The following is a 20823-nucleotide window of genomic DNA, read 5'->3' on the forward strand; positions in this document are numbered from 1 at the left end:
CTTGCCAGATCCTGGAAATCCAAAGTTCCTCCCACTATGGATGCTCTAAGGAACAAGATCTGGAACTCATGCAAGGTACTGTATACTCAGGAACTCTTATCTCATTCTTCTATTTTGCTTGGACCCAACATCATAGCATTTTGTCCCATTATACTAAGTTTATATTCTCCAGGTGTAGTATTTCATTTATTTCCTTCAACTTGCTGTAAGAATAAGTGTTACCATATTTTGAAAGATGAAACTTTAAGGAAAACTATTTTAACCCATTACCTAAACATCATGCAAAAACAGAAACAAAACAAACTAAATGGAAAGTAGATGGAAAGTCTTAGGGTGCCGGGGATAGCCCCGGGCTATCAGTCTAGACCTGGGCTGCCCTGGAGAGGGGGACCCCTTTTTTGGGGAGGTCCTCAACTCCCCAGAAATCCCCGGCCTGGACAGACTAGCAGTCAGGGATAATGCTTTGGTCGGGGAAACCGGTGAAAGGTTTTCCCTGGCTGTGGCATTATCCCCCTGCTAGAAAGAGTTCGGTGCTGGTTCTGGAATTTTCAGGGGACCCCTAATCGTTTTGTCCCCTGATTTTCCAGAACCAGCTCAACAAAGCCCTGTGCTGGTTCTTAATATACAGGGGCCCCCTACGCATTTTGGCCCCTGTATTTTTAGAACCAGAACAGGCTTTATAAAGCCCGGGGCTGGTTATGCTTTCGGGAAGGGGGTGCACGTTTTTTTTTTTTAACACACACAGAAGCCATCACGGATCTCACTGATCTATGATGGCTTCTCTAAAACTCGCACCTTTTAATGCTACTCGCATTAAAAGGTGTCAGTTTACATAGTCCTAAACTCGAAATGCAGTAGCCTCGAGCTGAAAAGTTTGCAGGCTATTGAATTGGCGAGTTTCAGTACAAACTCGCACTTTTTAAAAGTGCGAGAAAGTGCGAGTTTGTACTGTTACTAAAACTGACACTCTATTACATTTGGCCCTACATGTTTATTGGGATTTGCACAATTACTTAGCTACCCTGGAGACCAAATACCCTGTCACTAGAACTGAAGAGAGGTGGACTCTCAGTCTCACAGGCGTTTATCTTTGTTTCTATTGTAAAGTTCCAAATGGAAAACCTGGCCACCCCTGTTGATACAGTCACCCTTTAGCCACCAGCAGAGCGATAGATGAATCCCTAGGGACAGCTGACTGGTAAAGTGCTGGTGGGACCTGTTCCATATTTACATTAGTTCATTCTGGCATGACTGCAAAGTAAACTACAGTATGCATACTGCACTGCCTCAAAAGTAAATACCATCTTTCCCAGGATGTTCATACAAAGGTGAACGAACACCTGGCTGCAAGACAACAGAATTTTCATTAGTGCCTGTAGTGATATGATCTGGTCCACCAGTTGGAACACCCTTGCTTTAGGGTGTTAAATAAAATGTCCAGGAAGACCTTCCACTGAGAAGGAGTCATGTTGAATATCTTAAGATTGAGTATCTAACCATGAGCATCCAAGATCTGGGCTGTCTCCATGTCATGAGTCTGCAGCAGGACTGGAGAATTTGCCTTGATCAGCAAATCATATAAGTAAGGGAGAGCTATCGCACCCATGGATCTAAGAAGGGTGGCCATAATTGCCACAATTTCTATGAATACCGTCAGTGCTATAGCCAAGCCAAAGGACAGGGCCTGAAATTGAAAAAGACAAGTTTGAACAGCAACCTTGAGATACTGCTGTGTCTGAATCAGAAAAAGATTTGACTAAAAACCCAAACTTATCTAATGTTCAGGGACAGCAGTAAAGTCTTCCGTGGACAGAAGGAACTGAATGGCTTCTCACAGGACAAATTGTTTTGATTTGTTCACAGGAAGACTTGTCATGAAAAAGGTTGGGATGACATGAGATATATTATGTATCCACAACTAAGGGCGTGATTCAGCAAGGAATGGAGCTGCTTATACGCACGCAATCGGTCGATTGTTGCGTACTGCGCATACATCACAGTGCACGTGCATGAGCTAGTCGTTGCGATTGCAGTGACTACGCAGACTCATCCCAGAGTGATTGATAGGAAGTGCCGTTTGTGGGTGGTGGCGGGGGGGGGGGGTTGGCCGAATGCAGGCGTGCCAGTATGTTGCAGGGGCGTGCATAAATTACCCACTGCGATACCATAAGCAGCCTGAAGCTTCATAGCGTGCGCTGAAGTAAGCAATTCCTGAGTAAGGTCTGACCTGCCTTAACTGTGTGTTTGGCTTCGCTGGTACTCGATTGTGCCAATGTTTTCGCAGCCTTGCTAAATATTACGGATGTGCGTGTAGGTGAAGTGGGCGTCCTTATGAAGTGCTGCAACGGCATTGCGATCGTTATGGATTAGCAGAAATTCGTAGTGAAACTGTGTGCGTATGCTATATTGCGATCCATAGTGAATCAGGCCCTAAGCCTCTAGGCATCTGTGGTTAAGGAGGGCTGGTGCATATTGGTTAATAAATTCCTTTTATTGCTGAAAAATGTTTTATTATATGTGGCAGTAGAAGACCAGATTAAATATATCCTTTAAAGGATCAAAAACAACTCGAGTTACAAATCTCCGTGTTCTCCAGGTGTAAGTAATTGAGAAGTAACACTTTCTGATTGGAGTCATCTAGTATGATTAGTTGATTTCGGACATGCTCTATGTGCCGTTCATTGGCTACTGAAGACACTACTTTAGCGGAACGGAGAAATGGATTTACATTCCTCTTCTCAAAAGTTTATTGCTCAAATAACAGATACAATATTTTCTTTTTCCCTGGATAATGATTTCAACAATTACATTCAACATACTAATATGTTGTATTTTTCTGCAAATAATACTGGATGGACTTCCACATAAGACTGGCTACTTACTCCTAAATTCTGTATTTACATTTGAACCATGCCATTTGGGTTCATCTGGGAAGTTGCTTTTTTATCAATAATATCCAGTGTTACATATAGTACATCTCAGGGGGGTCTTAAGAGAGGAGGGGGCCCGTGTGCACTCCCCGTGCGGGACCCCCTCCTCTCTTCCCGGTGGCCGGCTGACTGACATGGCTGGCCAGCCACCGAAGCATTAGTAGACTCCGGGCACTAGAGTGTGCCTGGAGTCTACTGCGCATGCGCAGAACACCGGGAAAATGGGACCACGGACAGGTTAAGGGGGGTATCCACTAGACGATAAAGTTGAACGATTGAACGATAATGATAAAATCGTTCGATAATCGTTCGAACATCGTTCGAACATCGTTTGCAAATCGTGCAGTAATTGTTTCTAACGATGTACGATGCGCGCTCCCGCTGGTCGTTTGATCGTCTCCTCCATCGACTGAACATGCAGGTCAATTTCACTTGATTGCTTACAAATCGTTTACACATCGTTTACACATCGTTCATGCTGAACGATCAAACGATGAACCACTGTCTGCCCACTATAGTTGAAAGCTCTCAATCACAGATTAAAACAACATAGTTTATTGTTAGATCTTTTGCAAATCCTTTGCAAATCCTTTGCAAATCTTTTGCAAATCCTTTGCAAATTGTTCAGAGTGGAAGATCATATTTCAAGGGAAACTTCAAGGGAAAATCGTTAAGAGGTTGGACAGGGATAAAATCGTCTAGTGGATGCCCCCCATAAGTTTAAAATAATTTGGGTGCCGGATGTGCGGTGTGGAGCCCCCCTGGACCCGGGGCCTTTGTGTCCCGCACACACTGCACCCATTATAGATACGCCACTGGTACATCTATATTTTTATTATTGTATCCAATTACAACTTAAGATGTTAATATGCAATTAACAATGCAATTATTTTTAGAAATAGACAAATAAATGTGTGTTTAATATTTACACTGGTCTCTCTGATATATATTCAACACATTCTGTATTTTCATATTTATATATTTTGTATGATTCTTTATTTTTAAGGGGCAGCCAAAATGGGAGCAAATACAGTAAGAAGGGGCAACAAGAGCCCAATACAGACCAAATATTAAGTACGGTAATAAACTGAGAAAAGAACACTTTTTATATTTATTGATTGAGTCAAATATTAAGTACGGTAATAAACTGAGAAAAGAACACTTTTTATATTTATTGATGGCGTTCAGGGCTGACACCATTGGCTTTATTTAGGAAGTAGCAGCTTTTGTAGGCCACTGCTTTCTGGCGGGTTTCAGGTGAAAATGTAAAACAGCACCAGCAGTCAATGTAAAGCCTGCAACCCGCTGGGAAGCGCATTGTAAATAAAGCCCCAGAAGTTTTTTTCATTTTAAAATTTTATTAGGTTCACCCTAGAGATGGCTGCTGCAGCTGGATGCTATGATTCAGAGTTGCTATTTGATATTAATTAGATATTTATTTAGAGCTTGTTTTTTTATCCATTGAAGCAAAAATATGCAATGACGACGATGAAAACTATCAATATCACTAGCTAGCCACTTTTGACTAGCTGATTAAAGCTGGGTACACACTAGACGATATATTGGACTATGGCCCTGATGCAGACCTACTCGCTGCCGCAGGCAGCTCGCAGGGTTTGTTTTTTTGTCTGGCCACTCGCAAAGCTGTGGGAGACCCACAGCTTGTGCGAGTGGGCAGGAGGCCGTCGCAATAATCGTGACCATCGGCCTTGCGACGCGACCCTCTGGTAGGGTCTTGGGTACCATAAGGCCAAGTGGACTCCCTGCTCTAATAGAGCAGGAAGTCCACCACTGACATCTCCAGTAGGGCCTCCCACAAACGCCAGGCGTTCCTAAGGGAACGCCTGCGTTTGTGCAGCCACCCATCTTCCCCGCCTACAAAACGGGGCGAGATGGCACTCACCGTTGACAGCTGCCCCGTCTTGTAGCGAGCCCCGCAGCAACTGAGCTGCAGTCTCTGGACGGGACTCGTGCGTGCGCAGTGGGGCACCATCGAGCCGCTTGCGAGCGGCTCTGAATGAGCACCTATATGTCGTCTTGGGATGAATCGTGTTTAGAACTCATCATTATTATATAATAGTGTAAACAAACAATTTAATGCATCTATAACCGCTACTGATGTCCATACTATGGGGTCAATACAATTAGGTGCGAATTGCGAGTAGCTAGTTTGTCATAGGAAATTCGACGACTTTGCACAAATGTGCGCACCCAAGAATTCTCCAATCCAATTAAAAATGCCTATGCGTGGTACTCGCAGCTGAGGTTTGCAAACTTATTGCCAATTTAAAATTACTGCCAAATGCGATGTTAGAGAAGTGCATGAAAAAGTGGGGACACCATCATCGACCCCCAAAACTGATAATTTTGTTAGTAGGACCGTATAGAAGGCTGTTTGTGGGCATTAGGAAAGTACTGAAGGATTTTTTTAATGGTGTTAATTGGCTGATTTGTGCTTTTTAAAAAAATATATTTTTTCGTTTAATCTCAAACGAATTAAATGAAAAATGCAAAAAGGTGATTTTGGGGTACTTTGAAAAATTGTAAAAAAATTATCAAAAACAATTATCATTCAATTAAAAAAATACTGTAATTAAATTTGGGGTACCTAAACTAATGAAAAAAGCTGATTTTTTTTGGTCATTTGAGGCCATTTTTTTACCCCAAAAAAATTATATGTAATTATTGGACTAATAAAGCTAATTGGAAACTTCCAATTGCCAAATTGGAGGTTTTCCAAGGGGTATAGCAAGGTGTCCCGACATTTTAATCTTTAAATAAAGATTTTCCTTTCCAAGTCTCACCCTCAGGGTGATGCGAATGGAAAAATGCGAATTCACTGTGACTGGTTCAGTGCGAGTTGCTAATGGATTGCAAAATGAATTCGCTATGCAAATTCGAAGAGAAAACAGCAACTCGCAGTTCGCACCTAATTGGATTGACCCCTATGTCTATGATTTATCTATGCCATATGTAGGATATGATGAGGTGTATGTAGGCAGAAATATTACAAATGACGTATGCCAGGTGCAAATGTTACAGTTTCCTTCGTCAAATGAGGTCAAAACAGTCATGATACACCCACATGGTGTTGCCAGTTTTAGTAAACAGTTATTGACAATCACTCACATCCAATTTCCTGCGCACCACTATTGGGTGAGAGAGAAAATCAGCGATGCTACTATCACAAAGTGCCTTGTCTGACATGTCCGGGAGGCTCTCTGCGCCCATCACAGAGAAGTTACTCTCCTTTATACTGTCCAATATATAAAGGAAAATAAACTGAATAATACATTTCTTGAAATGTTAATAAAACACATGCAGAATTTCACTTTGCATTTATTTATTTATTTTTTAACATATGTAAGCACTATCGAAATAAAAGAAAACCAGCAAGTGTATTTCAATGAGCCCTAAGTAAACAAACTGGATACAAGGAAGGCCAGACAGCAATTTCCAGATAGGTCACTCGCTTCATTGGTAAAAAGTCATGCTTTAATAAAATTAACATTATTTAGTTTAGCATGGAAAATCCTACAAAACTGGAAGTAATAATGGAGTACAGGACTTACCACATTCACTGGCTGATCCACCCACAAGCTGGAAAAACTGCTGGGCAATTTTAAGATGGTCTCTCTACAATTAAGAAATAAGCATATAATATATACACACATAGTCAGAGAAAGTGAACAACAAATGATATATGGTGGAATTATAGAGTAAATCCATGCTGTTTGGGATCCTGTAAATTGTTGGATTTGAGATATTCCACCACTCTTTCTTTTAATAGTGTTTCCATAATTTTTCCCACTACTGATGTAAGGCTTACTGGTCTATAGTTACTTGCTTCTTCTTTGCTTCCACTTTTGTACAGTGGTATTACATTTGCTCTTTTCCAGTCCTCTAATGGTGTTACCAGGACCCCTTTAATCTCTTTTAGTATCCTTGGATGTATCCCATCTGGCCCCATTGATTTATCCACTTTCAGTTTAGAGAGTTCTGTTAGGACCCTCTCCTCTGTAAATTAAATTTCATGTACCTCATTTTTATGAATGCCTCTGCAACTTAACTGTGGCCCCTTCCCTTCTTTTTCTGTAGTGAAAACTGAACAAAAATAATTATTTAGATGATCTGCTATTTCTGATCTTTGTCTCCCCCCCCTCAAGGATGAGGTCTGATAATAGATAACTGATTTGTTCTATAGTTTGCATTTTATATGTATAAATATATTTAAAATTTTATTATAGTGATCATTCATTATGTAATGTGTGATGTCATGGGATATATAGGCCTAATTGACACCATTCAGTGAATAAAAGGAGGGGGCCACATCTTGATACAGAGGCCGCAAGCGTCTTAAAACATTGTTGCTGGATGGTTTAAAGTAGGGGTGAGCGGGTTTGGATTTCTGAAATCCGAACCCCCCCGATCCGAGTCAGGCTCGACTTTTCCCGCCTGACTCGGATCTGAAATCGAGGCAAAACGTCACCATCCCGCCTTCCGGGTCTCGCGGGTTTTGGATCCTATATAAGGTACCCGCGTCGGCGCCATTTTCTCACTCGGCTGTGGACAGTGAAGAGGGAGGGTGGGAGTTAGGGCTGGCTGGGCTGTGTAGTGTAGTGTAGTGCAGAGTAGTGTTGTGCTGTGCTGCGCTGCTGTTGTTCATAGGGGCTGTGTCCACTACTTCAAAGTCCATAGGGGCTGGCTGTGTTGTGCTCTGCTGCTGTTGTTAATAGGGGCTGTGTCCACTACTTCAAAGTCCATAGGGGCTGGCTGGACTGTGTTCTGCAGTCAGTTGTCCATAGGGGCTGTGTCCACTCCAAAGTCCTGTGCAGTGTCCCAGTCCTAAAGGGGTGCTGTAGTGTTGTCCAGGGGGTGCTCTGTCCATCAGGGGTGCTCCCCCCAAGTGCTGTGAATTGTGTGCGCAGTAGCCGCACGTGCATCAACAAAGTAGTGCCAAGCGTGCGCCTGTGTCGTAAGTAAAGGGCCGGCTGGCTTGACCGTTAAAGGGTGCTGTAACCCCCAAAGTACACTCCAAACCAAATAAAAAAATATTTTCTGTGTTTGTGAATTGTGTGCGCAGTAGCCGCACGTGCATTAACAAAGTAGTGCCAAGCGTGCGCCTGTGTCATAAGTAAAGGGCCAGCTGGCTTGACCATTAAAGGGTGCTGTAACCCCCAAAGTACACTCCAAACCAAATAAAAAAATATTTTTTCTGTGTTTGTGAATTGTGTGCGCAGTAGCCGCACGTGCATCAACAAAGTAGTGCCAAGCGTGCGCCTGTGTCATAAGTAAAGGGCCGGCTGGCTTGACCGTTAAAGGGTGCTGTAAACCCCAAAGTACACTCCAAACCAAATAACAAAATATTTTCTGTGTTTGTGAATTGTGTGCGCAGTAGCCGCATGTGCATCAACAAAGTAGTGCCAAGCGTGCGCCTGTGTCATAAGTAAAGGGCCGGCTGGCTTGACCGTTAAAGGGTGCTGTAACCCCCAAAGTACACTCCAAACCAAATAACAAAATATTTTTTCTGTGTTTGTGAATTGTGTGCGCAGTAGCCGCACGTGCATCAACAAAGTAGTGCCAAGCGTGCGCCTGTGTCATAAGTAAAGGGCCGGCTGGCTTGACCGTTAAAGGGTGCTGTAACCTCCAAATTACACTCCAAACCAAATAAAAAAATATTTTCTGTGTTTGTGAATTGTGTGCGCAGTAGCCGCACGTGCATCAACAAAGTAGTGCCAAGCGTGCGCCTGTGTCATAAGTAAAGGGCCGGCTGGCTTGACCGTTAAAGGGTGCTGTAACCCCCAAAGTACACTCCAGTCCAAACCAAATAAATTTTTTTTTCTGTGTTTGTGAATTGTGTGCGCAGTAGCCGCACGTGCATCAACAAAGTAGTGCCAAGCGTGCGTCTGTGTCATAAGTAAAGGGCCGGCTGGCTTGACCGTTAAAGGGTGCTGTAACCCCCAAAGTACACTACAAACCAAATAAAAAAATATTTTCTGTGTTTGTGAATTGTGTGCGCAGTAGCCGCACGTGCATCAACAAAGTAGTGCCAAGCGTGCGCCTGTGTCATAAGTAAAGGGCCGGCTGGCTTGACCGTTAAAGGGTGCTGTAACCCTCAAAGTACACTCCAAACCAAATAACAAAATATTTTCTGTGTTTGTGAACTGTGTGCGCAGTAGCCGCACGTGCATCAACAAAGTAGTGCCAAGCGTGCGCCTGTGTCATAAGTAAAGGGCCGGCTGGCTTGACCGTTAAAGGGTGCTGTAACCCCCAAAGTACACTCCAGTCCAAACCAAATAAATTTTTTTTTTCTGTGTTTGTGAATTGTGTGCGCAGTAGCCGCACGTGCATCAACAAAGGAGCAGCGCCAAGCGTGCGCCTGTGTCCCATAAGTAAAGAGCCGTCTGGCTCATTTCTTAAAGGGTGGTGTAACTCACAAAGTGCACTACTCTCCAGCAAAAATAAAAAAATATTTTCTGTGTTTAGCCGCACGTATATATCAAATCGATATAACATAAATGGAGGACCAAACTTTCTCCGATAAAAATAAAATAGAGAAAGATCAAGAACCACTTCCTTCTAGTGCTGAAGCTGCTGCCACTAGTCATGACATAGACGATAACATGCCATCAACTTCGTCTGCCAAGGCCGATGCCCAATGTCATAGCAGAGGGCACATACAATCCCAAATGACAAAGTTCAGGAAAATGACCTTGAAAAAAACATTTAAATCATCTGAAGAGAAACGTAAACTTGCCAATATGCCATTTACGACACGGAGTGGCAAGGAACGGCTAAGGTCGATCCCTATGTTCATGACTAGTGGTTCAGCTTCACATGACGATGGAAGCCCTCCTCCCACTAAAAAAATCAAAAGAGTTAAGCTGGCAAAAGCACAGCGAAGAACTGTGCTTTCAAAGAAGATATCACAAATCCCCAAGGAGAGTCCAAGTGTGGTGGTGGTTGCGATGCCTGACCTTCCCAGCACTGGACGGGAAGAGGTGGCTCTTTCCACCATTTGCACGCCCCCTGCAAGTGCTGAAAGGAGCACCCACAGTCCACTTGCTGATATGCAAATTGAAGAGGTCACTGTTGAAGTACAACAGGATGAGGATACTGGTGTAGCTGGCGCTGAGGAGGAAGTTGGCGAGGAGGATTCTGATGGTGATGTGGTTTGTTTAAATCAGGCTCCGGGGGAGATAGTTGTTGTCCGTGGGATGAAAAAGCCCATCACGGTCATGCCTGGGCAGAAGACCAAACATTCCACCTCTTTGGTCTGGCAATATTTCTATCCAAATCCGGACAACAACTGTCTTGCCATATGTACCATATGTAAAGGTGGAATAAGTAGGGGTAGGGACGTTAACCACCTAGGAACATCCTCCCTTATACGGCACCTGCAGCGTGTTCATAATAAGTTACTGTCAAGTTCAGAAACTTTGGCTAAGACCGTAAGCAGTTCAGGGACACCTAAATCCCGTTGTCCTGTTGTATCCAAGCGCCTGCAAACCACACCGTCAACTCCCTCCTCGTCAATTTCCTCCTTAGTCAGGATCGGAAGTAGTCCTGCAGGCCATGTCACTGGCATGACTGACTCTCCTATCCGGGATTCCTCCGGAGGATCCTGCATTGCTATGCCTCCTGCTGCCGCTGCTGCTGGGAGTCGTTCATCATCCCAGAGAGGAAGTAGTCACACCACTACTTTTACTAAACAATTGACCCTCCAACAGTCCTTAGCGAGGAGGATGAAGTACGACAGCAGTCATCCTGAAGCAAAACGTATAACTGAGGCCTTGACTGCTATGTTGGTGTTAGACGTGCGTCCGGTATCCGCCATTAGTGCAGTGGGATTTAGACAATTGATGGAGGTAGTGTGTCCCCGGTTCCAAATCCCGTCTAGATTCCACTTCACTAGGCAGGCGATACCGAGACTGTACAGAAACGTCAGAAAAAGTGCCCTCAGTGTCCTGAAAAATGCCGTTGTACCCAATGTCTACTTAACCACGGACATGTGGACAAGTGGAACAGGGCAGACTAAGGACTATATGACTGTGACAGCCCACTGGGTAGATGTATCACCTTACGCAGCAACAGCAGCAGCGTCATCAGTAGCAGCATCTCAGAAACGCCAGCTCGTTCCAAGGCAGGCTACGCTGTGTATCACCGGTTTCAGTAAGAGGCACACCGCCGACAACCACTTAGAGAAACTGAGGGAAATCATCGCCCAGTGGCTTACCCAACTTAGACTCTCCTGGGGATTTGTGATATCGGACAACGCCACCAATATTGTGCGGGCATTACATCTGGGCAAATTCCAGCACGTCCCATGTTTTGCTCACACAATAAACTTGTTGGTGCAGAATTTTCTGAAAAGCGACAGGGGCGTGCAGGAGACGCTTTGGGTGACCCGAAAAATTTCTGGCCACTTTCACCATTCAGCGACTGCGTGCCGAAGACTGGAGCGCCAGCAAACACTCTTGAACCTGCCCCGCCATCACCTGAAGCAAGAGGTTGTGACGCGGTGGAACTCAACCCTCTATATGCTTCAGAGGATGGAGGAGCAGCAAAAGTCCATACAAGCCTATACATCCACCTATGACATAGGCAAAGGAGGGGGTATGCACCTGACTCAAGCGCAGTGGAGAATGATTTCCGTGTTGTGCAAGGTTCTCCAGCCCTTCGAACTTGCCACATGTGAAGTCAGTTCAGACACTGCCAGCTTGAGTCAGGTCATTCCCCTCATCAGGCTTTTGCAGAAGCAGCTAGAGAAAGTGAAGGAGGAGCTAAGGAGGAGCTAAGACGAAGCGATTCCGCTCGGCATGTGGGACTTGTGGATGAAGCCCTTCATTCGCTTTGCCAGGATTCTAGGGTGGTCAATCTGTTGAAATCAGACCACTACATTTTGGCCACCGTGCTCGATCCTAGGTTTAAAGCCTATGTGGTGTCTCTCTTTCCGGACGACACAAGCCTGCAGAGGTGCAAAGACCTGCTGGTGAACACACTGTCAGCTGAAGCGGAACGTGACACGTCAACAGCTCCTTCTTCATTTTCTCCCGCAACTGGGGCTGCCAGGAAAAAACGTAGCTATCCTAAGCAACCCGCTGGCGGTGATGCAGGGCAGGCAGGACCAAGTTTGGACATCTGGTCCGGACTGAAGAACCTGGCAACAATTTCTGACATGTCTACTGTCACTGCATATGATACTGTCACCACTGACAGAATGGTGGAGGATTACATCGGTGACAGCATCCAAGTAGGCATGTCAGACAGTCCATACCTGTACTGGCAGGAAAAAGAGGCAATTTGGAGGCCCTTGTACAAACTGGCTCTATTTTACCTGAGTTGCCCCCCCTCCAGTGTGTACTCCGAAAGAGTGTTTAGTGCAGCCGGGAACCTTGTCAGCGAAAGGCGTAGGAGGTTGCTTCCACAGAATGTGGAGAAGATGATGTTCATAAAAATGAATAATCAGCTCTTCCAGGGAGACCAGCCTCCAGAATGTACAGAGGGACCTGTGGTGGTGGATTCCAGTGGGGACGAGTTAATACTCTGTGAGGATGAGGATGTACACAACACTGAAGAGGGTGAGGAATCGGTGGATGAGGAGGATGAGGATGACATCTTGCCTCCGTAGAGCCAGCTTGTTTTGTGGGGGCCCAAACGAACCAATCATTTCAGCCACAGTTGTGTGGCAGACCCTGGCGCTGAAATGATTGGTTTGTTAAAGTGTGCATGTCCTGTTTATACAACATAAGGGTGGGTGGGAGAGCCCAAGGACAATTCCATCTTGCACCTCTTTTTTTTCTTTGCATTATGTACAGTTTGGGGCCTAGTTTTTCAAACTGCCATCCTGTCTGCCACTGCAGTATCACGCCTAGATGGGCACGTGTTTGTGCCGCCCACTCGTGTCGCTTAGCATAGTCATCCAGCTACCTCGGTGCAACCTTTTGGACATAAAAACATTATTGTGAGGTGTTCAGAATAGACTGGAAATGAGTGGAAATTAAGGTTATTGAAGTTAATAATAGCATAGGAGCAGAAAAACCTACAAATTCTGTGATTTTAGCTGTTTTTATGCTTTTTTTCAAAAAAATACAGATCCAAAACACAAAACCCAGAACCCAAAACACGGAAGGGTGGTTTTGGCAAAACCAATCCAGATCCAAAACACGAAGAAAGATCCAGATCCAAAACCAAAACACAAAAAGTGGCCGGTGCACACCCCTAGTTTAAAGTTGTTTTTTTGCTGCTTCTGGAGTATTGTCTTTCACCTTTTATATTCACATTTTTTACATAGGCATCTACAAACATCATTATGCATATATTTGAAATGTTTACCACTAAAACTTCACAGAAAAGGTCTAAAAATTTGTAGAAAAATAAATAAATGTATGTATATATTTATATATACTGTTACTTTAAATTTTATATTTGACAACATATTACAAAATGGGAATGAGAAGCACTTTTTGACTCAGCCATACTTTTATTTACAGTAACACAATTTGACTACACAGAGGTGCCTGCTGCAGACTTATGGGGGGTATCCACTAAGCGATTTAAACAAGCGATTGCGTGATAACGATGTCCTTATCGTGCAATCGCTTGCAAATCGCGCATGCATCGTGCATGTTTTGGATGGAAGTGACCCGCGATGCGCGTGCCCGCAGGTCGTTTCCAACATCCGACATCGCCCGTACATGAAAGGTCAACCTGACGATCTCGTCAGGTTCTGCATGTGTGGGGATGAGAGATGTGCTGGGACTGAACGAGTGAATGTTCAGTCTAGGCACATCACTAGCTATACAAATGATTTGTTTGTATATCGCTAAGTGGATACTCCCCTTTAGAGCCGTATTCAATTTGAGCCGAACCGCGATACTTTTTCGCGGCCCGGACTTTTCGCCTACTTCGCCTGTTTTGTAGGCGGAAAAGTATCGCGCATGCACGCTTTACCCCGTATTCAATTTGAAAGCAGGCGAAAACGGGACCCGGCGAAACTTAAACAAGCGGAAAGTAAAGTCAGATTTGGGGAAATCATCCCCCAAAAGATGCACTGACATGGGGGTTCCCTATGGATTTGGCTTGCTGAAGGTATTTGGGGATTTTAAACGGGCTGAGTAGCTGCTAAATAGCCTTTTTCTATACGTGGTGCAGAATAGTATTCAGGAGTATTTTTTCCAGAAAATAAATTTCCCAGCAAATTTGGGGTACTTGAAAATGGGAGTCAACATATTTAAAAGTTGCTAAAGTGAAGTTGAAAAAATCATGAAAAATCCACCTGCCGCAAGCAAAAATACACCTGGGGTATACTTGGGGACCCCCCCAGAGTCAAGTTCGCTAGTTTTTAACTTTGTCCCCCAACATTTTTTTTTTCGCCCCCAAAATTAAAGTGATTTTTTTTGGGGTGTTCTTTACCTTTGGGGGACTGTCTGAAGACTGCACGGGGATTCCCGCAACGTTGCACCCCAAAACCCCAATTCTGCATTTTTTTCCGCCTGCTATTAATAGGCGAAACTTTTCCGCCTATTACATTGCATTGACTTTCCGCCTAGGGGGAAAGTCTTACAAATTGAATACGGTGTAAAAGCAAAACAGGCGAAAATGACGTCATCGGCGAAAAAGTATCGCGGATCCAGACTTTTCGCCTCAAACTGAATACGGGACTTAATGTGACAAGTACGCATTTGTTTTGTTCTAAAATCAGGCAAATCCCCTCTAGAAATTCTGTTTTCCCCCAAATGAGAACAGTGGATTTCTACAGAGAAAGGGGTTTGTTTATCAAGCAGCAGTTTTTCAAAATCACTGATTTTTGGCACAGGATTTAAAGCAGCGATTCATATAGAAAAATACTTTGAATTTAAAATGAATATCTCATAAAGCTACAAAAATATCACTTTAATGTACCAATATAGCCTGATTAAGTTACTAGTCCCAATGCATTATTGCATTTGTCACACAATTCATTTTCTTCAATATATTCCTCCAGATCTCATGTGATAAAAATGAGAGTCTGCCATATCCGCAAACATAATTATCAGACACATACATGAAATGAGCATTGGGAGACGTAATTAGAATCTTTAATAGTTCCCAAAATCAATAATATATGTCTGTAACAACTTATTTATCTAACTTAAGCTTTCTATCATTAATTAGATCACACCCAAAAAGCACATGAAAAGTATACAAATAAAAGAGATCATCTTTGTATTTCCTAAATCTTTCTTCAAATATTTCTCTGCAATGGTCCAATTATAATAAAAAACACTTTTATCCCAGTTGTAATTTAATTGCAATTGGTCCTCCTTATAGGTCTCTACATGCAAATATATGTAGCTGAGAGATATCATATCTATTTCTTGTACTGAACAGAATACACACAATATATTGAATTTATGACACAAACATTTGTGTGGTGAACTCACCGAGCCCAGTTCCTGGCCAAGTGCCGCATTCACAACACCCTTGAGAATGTATTCCTGTACATCACAAAGTTTAAAAATATTCCTATTATTGTCACTTAAAACAAGGCAGATACAAAATAACCATCTTTAAAGGAAAAAAAGACAAGTTTGGGGGGTAACAAACTGTCGTGCCCTCATTCCTATTACCTCATGTGCATAAACATAATACTTATTAAAGCTGATGAAATATTAATTAAACACAACAGACATTCTATTAAAACTCTACTGGAATTTGGAAATAAATGGAAGTGACACAGACAGCATATTTTTACATGACAATCTAAAATATTAGAATTGAATGTTGGCAAACTAAAAACATCTTATTGGCAGTTAACACTACAATAAAATGAAAATGATCACTGCCTAATTTCCCTGGAGTAACAGATGAGTCAACGTACATCTATCCTGAAATCATGGCGTGCCACAGACTTTGTGACTATGCCGCCAATGCCTCCCGCCACACATTTTTGTACCGAATGTATATCTTATTCACATCAACATCGTGACAAAAGTACAATGCACAAGAACCCTGGACACTGGCATAGCATGCATTAGCTGTTTGGAACTCGGATGCCAACCTGAGTAAAAGGGCAAAAGACTGAGGACTGATACGAGTGCATCACGCCACACAGCTTTGTGCTTAATCTGTGACTTTAAATCCAACTCCATTGTGACAAAAATACTAACCCTAAATGCCCAGGATACTATAAGCAACTTTGGATGCAGCTATGATGCGGCACAGACGCTAAATTCGGAAATAAGTCCAAAAGTCCGGGAATTGCTACCTGTGGAGTACCTAAGTCGCACCATGCCAGCAGCTCCTAAGACATCCCCCACTCCGGCAGATGAGATGTTCATACATCTCATCAGTAGTGCTCGGTAAAGACGCAAAGCAGGAAGAGTTGTAGCGGCATGATGCTTGACGCTTTAATACATCTACCCCATAGACCTTTAGTTATTTTGAATCTCCCCAAATGCACATTACTCAGAAATTCTTATTTCTTTATAATTTTATAACTTCACAATACTTCCCCACCCATCATTATTCTCACACACCCTGGTGCGAATACTCATGTGGAGATTAGATGCGTACATGATATTGGGAATGACCAGGCCAGATGACTTCTATACATAAATAATAATATTGTTTCTCTTGAACCTTGTTATGCTCTCAAAATCTATGGTCCCAGTTATTTATCCTATTGCGCCATAAATTATGTCATTCCTGTGGTCCTAATCTGCTATGTAACCCAACTCAAAACTGAGCAGCAGTTATGTAGATTAAAAAGGCTGTTGCAGCACTACTGAATTAAACAAAATGCTACTAAAAGAAGTGTCAATTTATTTTTATTATGCAGAAAACCTCCTTAAAAATTCAAAAAGAGAATACTGTCTACTTTATTATCTATATAAAAACAAAAGTCCTGACTCAATCACTGAGTTATCCACGCCCAGCACAAACCCCTGGACCTACAAACATGTAATTAGGGGAGTATATGCCTTAAATGACGTAGGCACCCACCAAGCAGGAATGCAAACCTCCTAAGGCGGTGAAATGGGCTAAAATTTTTACAAACAACAGCTTTCTTTTATTAATGTATATGATCAGGGCCGGATTGAGGCTTGTGGGGGCCCTGGGGCAACTAAATTGTGGGGGCCCCCACCAAGCCATAAGGAGCCTACCCTACCTCCCCCGCCACACGGAGCCTACCCCCACCCTCCCTGATTACTTACCTTCTGGCTCTGTGTTGTGAATACAGCAGCACAGTCAGCGCTGCTGCATAGCGCGCAGAGCGGCTACCTAGGCCCGACATCAGTGATCAGCGTCACGGACATGGTATGTCACGTGATGCTGAAGAGGGGACTCGGGAGCCGCTCTGAGCTCTATGCAGCAGTGCTGACTGTGCTGTTGCATTCAGAACACAGATCAGCGGCAGCTCAGCCCCCACTCAGGGACAAGGTACACTGGACACCTGCCCTCTGCAGGGTCACCCCGACCCTGTGAGGACAGGGGCAAATACCGGATTTTGTGGGGGGGGGTTACATGCATTATATATATATTTATATATATAATTTTATTTATTTATGCATGTATGTATTAAAAATGAACACACACACATATATATATATATGTAGCAAACGTGTATATATAATATATATATATATAAAATACACACATGTACAGTATACACACAGACACATACATACACACTAACACACATACATGTACACACACATATACAATATACACACACATCAACACATACATACACACTAACACATATACAGTATACACACACATCAACACATACATACACACATATATAGTATACACAAGCACATATATACTGTACACATTAACACATACACACATATATACACAGTAAAACAGTACATATACACACTTACTTTTTATGCAGCTGCTGCTCACATTCGCGGGTCATTTGGGGGTGGGCTTGTTGTATTGGCTCCGCCCCTCCGACCACGGTAGAAAGGGGATTTGCTCCGTCTGGGGGGGTTTCTAGCTACTCAGAAATCCCCCCTGTGTGCTCTAGAGGTGGGGGCCCCTCTGTGTGTGGGGGCCCCGGGACGACCGCACCTGTCGCCCCCCTCCCTTAATCCGGCCCTGTATATGATGTTTTAAAGTTGCTGGGACCCTGCATTTATGTATCTACTGATAAGGGGATATTTGTTTTATAACTACATTTATATTTTTAGAAACTTCACATTCAGGTTATTCAAGTGGATCTCTGCAAAATTCCTCTGATATAATTGATATAATTTGTCACGCTCCAGGCTATTAAAACACTTTCTTACCGCTCCGGTGCCTGTCCAGGATATTACAGAGTTCCGCTCACTCTGCACATTGCTCCCAGATGGTGCTGAGGTCTGTCTGTGCTGCTCCTGCCCCGTCTGCTCAGTGTCCTGTTACTGAGCATGGAGATGGCTCTCTGCAGCATCTTGCTCACAAGCGTGTTTTCCCAGCATGATGGCACACAGGCTGCACACCAGAGTTCCCTCCTAAACAACAGTGTGGGCGTAGCCATGTTGGACTCTGTTGCCTGACGCTCTTCCTCCACTCAGAGCGCTGCTCCCAGACCAGTTGATCGCAGCATCCAATCTCTGGGGATCCTCCCCTATAAATTCCATTTCCAGACTGGCCTCTGTTGTCGCTTCTTGCTGAAGTTACAGCTCAGTGCTGAGCTCATAAGGTACTCTGTATCTGAACGGTCCCAGTCCGTTATATCCAGTTCTTATAACTGGTAAACAAGTCTCCTATACCGTCTTGCACACCAGTCTGGTTTTTACCACTTAGATTTACCACTTATAGCCACCTTCGGTTCCAGCAGATAGCTCCAACCATCGGTCCCAACTGATCAAGTTCATCAACATCAGTCTCAACTGATCAAGTTCATCAATTCTTCAACATCGGATTCAAATCCGTCAAGTTCTTCAAATCATCAACATCGGTCTCAAACCAAACCTGCTCTCAATCCAGCATCATCGGTCCCAATCCGGTTCTGCTCATTCATTCAGTATTATCATCACCAGTTGTCATTCCAACCTGCTGTTTAATAAAGACATTCCATTCTTGTTCTCGCCTTCGGGCCCATCATCCTCTGCAGCTTCTCTACCTCCTCACAGCAATACATGAGGAAGTCCTGGCTCAAGCCCACCAGGTTTGTTCACACCTTCTAAGTCTCCTATTCAGTCTCCCACGCCTGTTCAAGCCCAAACCAACCCTCAGGCGTGACATAATTATTCTTTGACTGGTGGAGCACAGCTCATTTTTCACTGTTCTAAAATGTTTCCTCCCCCTGTGCAATGTCCTGACTTACTGACTCATCAGCTTCCTGCCCAAAACCCTTGACCTAGAAATATGAAAAACCGGGAGTATAAACCTTTCATGACATAAGTACCCACTAAGCAGGGATTTTTCTAAATTTGTGGTAAAACGTTTCATCTCAACCAAGTTGATTGGGTGACAAAGCAACATGTCCCAAGTGCTGTGGGACTGTAAGCTTATTGTCTAGGTCGAATGGCGGCTTCAGTGTAGTTCAATATTCAAATAGGGGAGCCACACCAACTGCCAGTGATGTTTGGCAGTATTTGGGGTGACAGTTGGTGTGGCTCCCCTATTTGAATATTGGACTACACTGCAGCCCCATATCTGGAGTCGCCACTGCTAAGGACTAAAAAGAACTTAATTTATTGAATCTTGATACTAGCATGCTCCTTTACACCAGAGGCATAAAATAAACTTCAATATCACTTTTGTTGTTTATATTTGTTTGCATTTATTCCAGTGTATTACATTACTGTGATGCTTAAAAATTTAATTGTAGTGTATATGCTAACCCTGTTAAATCCTGTATTCGATTCTGTATTACTTTTTTGTCTTGATTAAAGTGCAGATTTGCTATGATGACGTATACGATTTGTTTTGTATAAAACTTTAAACAATCAATAAAAAACAATTGATTAAAAAAATATATACATCTAAGGTCTACCCGGGTGAAAATGGATACATCAGCTAGTAGTTATATAAAATGTCCTGTTTCTGCTCTATACAATTTGGAGTCTAACCTAGGTGTTCACACCTATATGTCACAATAAGGTAGACTATTTAATATATTAATTCTGTTACTGAAAAAGTTCTATACATTGTCATATTTCCAAATTAAATGTCTTACGGACAAAAATGAAACTTGTTCCTACCTGTGGTGTAGAGGGTTCTATGTCTTTAATCAAGTTGAATGCTTCTTGCACATCATCTACAAACACAAGAGAATAAATAAGAATAAACAAATGCTCGGATGAAACAAAGCTCTGCTTTGTGCATGTGATTCTGCGGCATGGGGATTACACAAAGCAAACTACCTACAAGCATAAACTATTATATGTATCTGAAAAGGTATAAATAGGATACTAGCAATAATGGCAAACAGGTTTGTATTAGTATTATATGCATCACTATAGTATCTACAAAGAAATAGAGTTAACAAGTAAATGTTTAACTCGCTAATCAGAGATGCTTACAGCAAGAATAACACACTAAGGGGCAGATGTACTAAGCCTTGGAGAGTGATAAAGTGGAGAGAGATAAAATTACCAACCAATCAGCTCCTAACTGTCACTTTTCAAACATAACCTGTAACATGGTAGTTAGGAGCTGAGTGGTTGGTACTTTACTCTACGCTTAGTACATCTCCCCCAAAAGATAGTGGGTGTGGGGGCATATACTGTCGTGATTAAAACAAACTAAACCCCATAATACAGGATCACATACATTTTATCTACTTCAATACTCTACCTTGTCTGAGGTAGTAAATAACCAAGTTCAAACGTGCTTCAGGGATAACATCTATGAGAGGTGGAAGGACCTGCAGGGCTCCCTCTCCACCGCGGAAGACCACCTGACAAAATAC

The 20823-nt window shown here is 43.1% G+C and overlaps 1 protein-coding gene across 1 annotated transcript in view; it reads right to left on the reverse strand.

The window, feature by feature from the left end:
* IFT56 (intraflagellar transport 56) overlaps window positions 1-20823 on the reverse strand; it is a 128375-nt gene that overhangs the window by 14601 nt on the left and 92951 nt on the right. The window contains exons 9-12 of the mRNA XM_088468117.1: window positions 20709-20811; window positions 20114-20169; window positions 15356-15409; window positions 6503-6566 (exon numbers count right to left, since the gene is read on the reverse strand). Of these exons, the coding sequence (XP_088324243.1) occupies window positions 6503-6566; window positions 15356-15409; window positions 20114-20169; window positions 20709-20811 (277 nt within the window). The remainder of the gene's footprint in view (window positions 1-6502; window positions 6567-15355; window positions 15410-20113; window positions 20170-20708; window positions 20812-20823) is intronic.

This window comes from Taudactylus pleione, unplaced genomic scaffold (genome assembly GCF_031769625.1).
Source record: "Taudactylus pleione unplaced genomic scaffold, aTauple2 ptg000080l, whole genome shotgun sequence".
In the NCBI taxonomy this organism is placed as follows: Eukaryota; Metazoa; Chordata; class Amphibia; order Anura; family Myobatrachidae; genus Taudactylus; species Taudactylus pleione.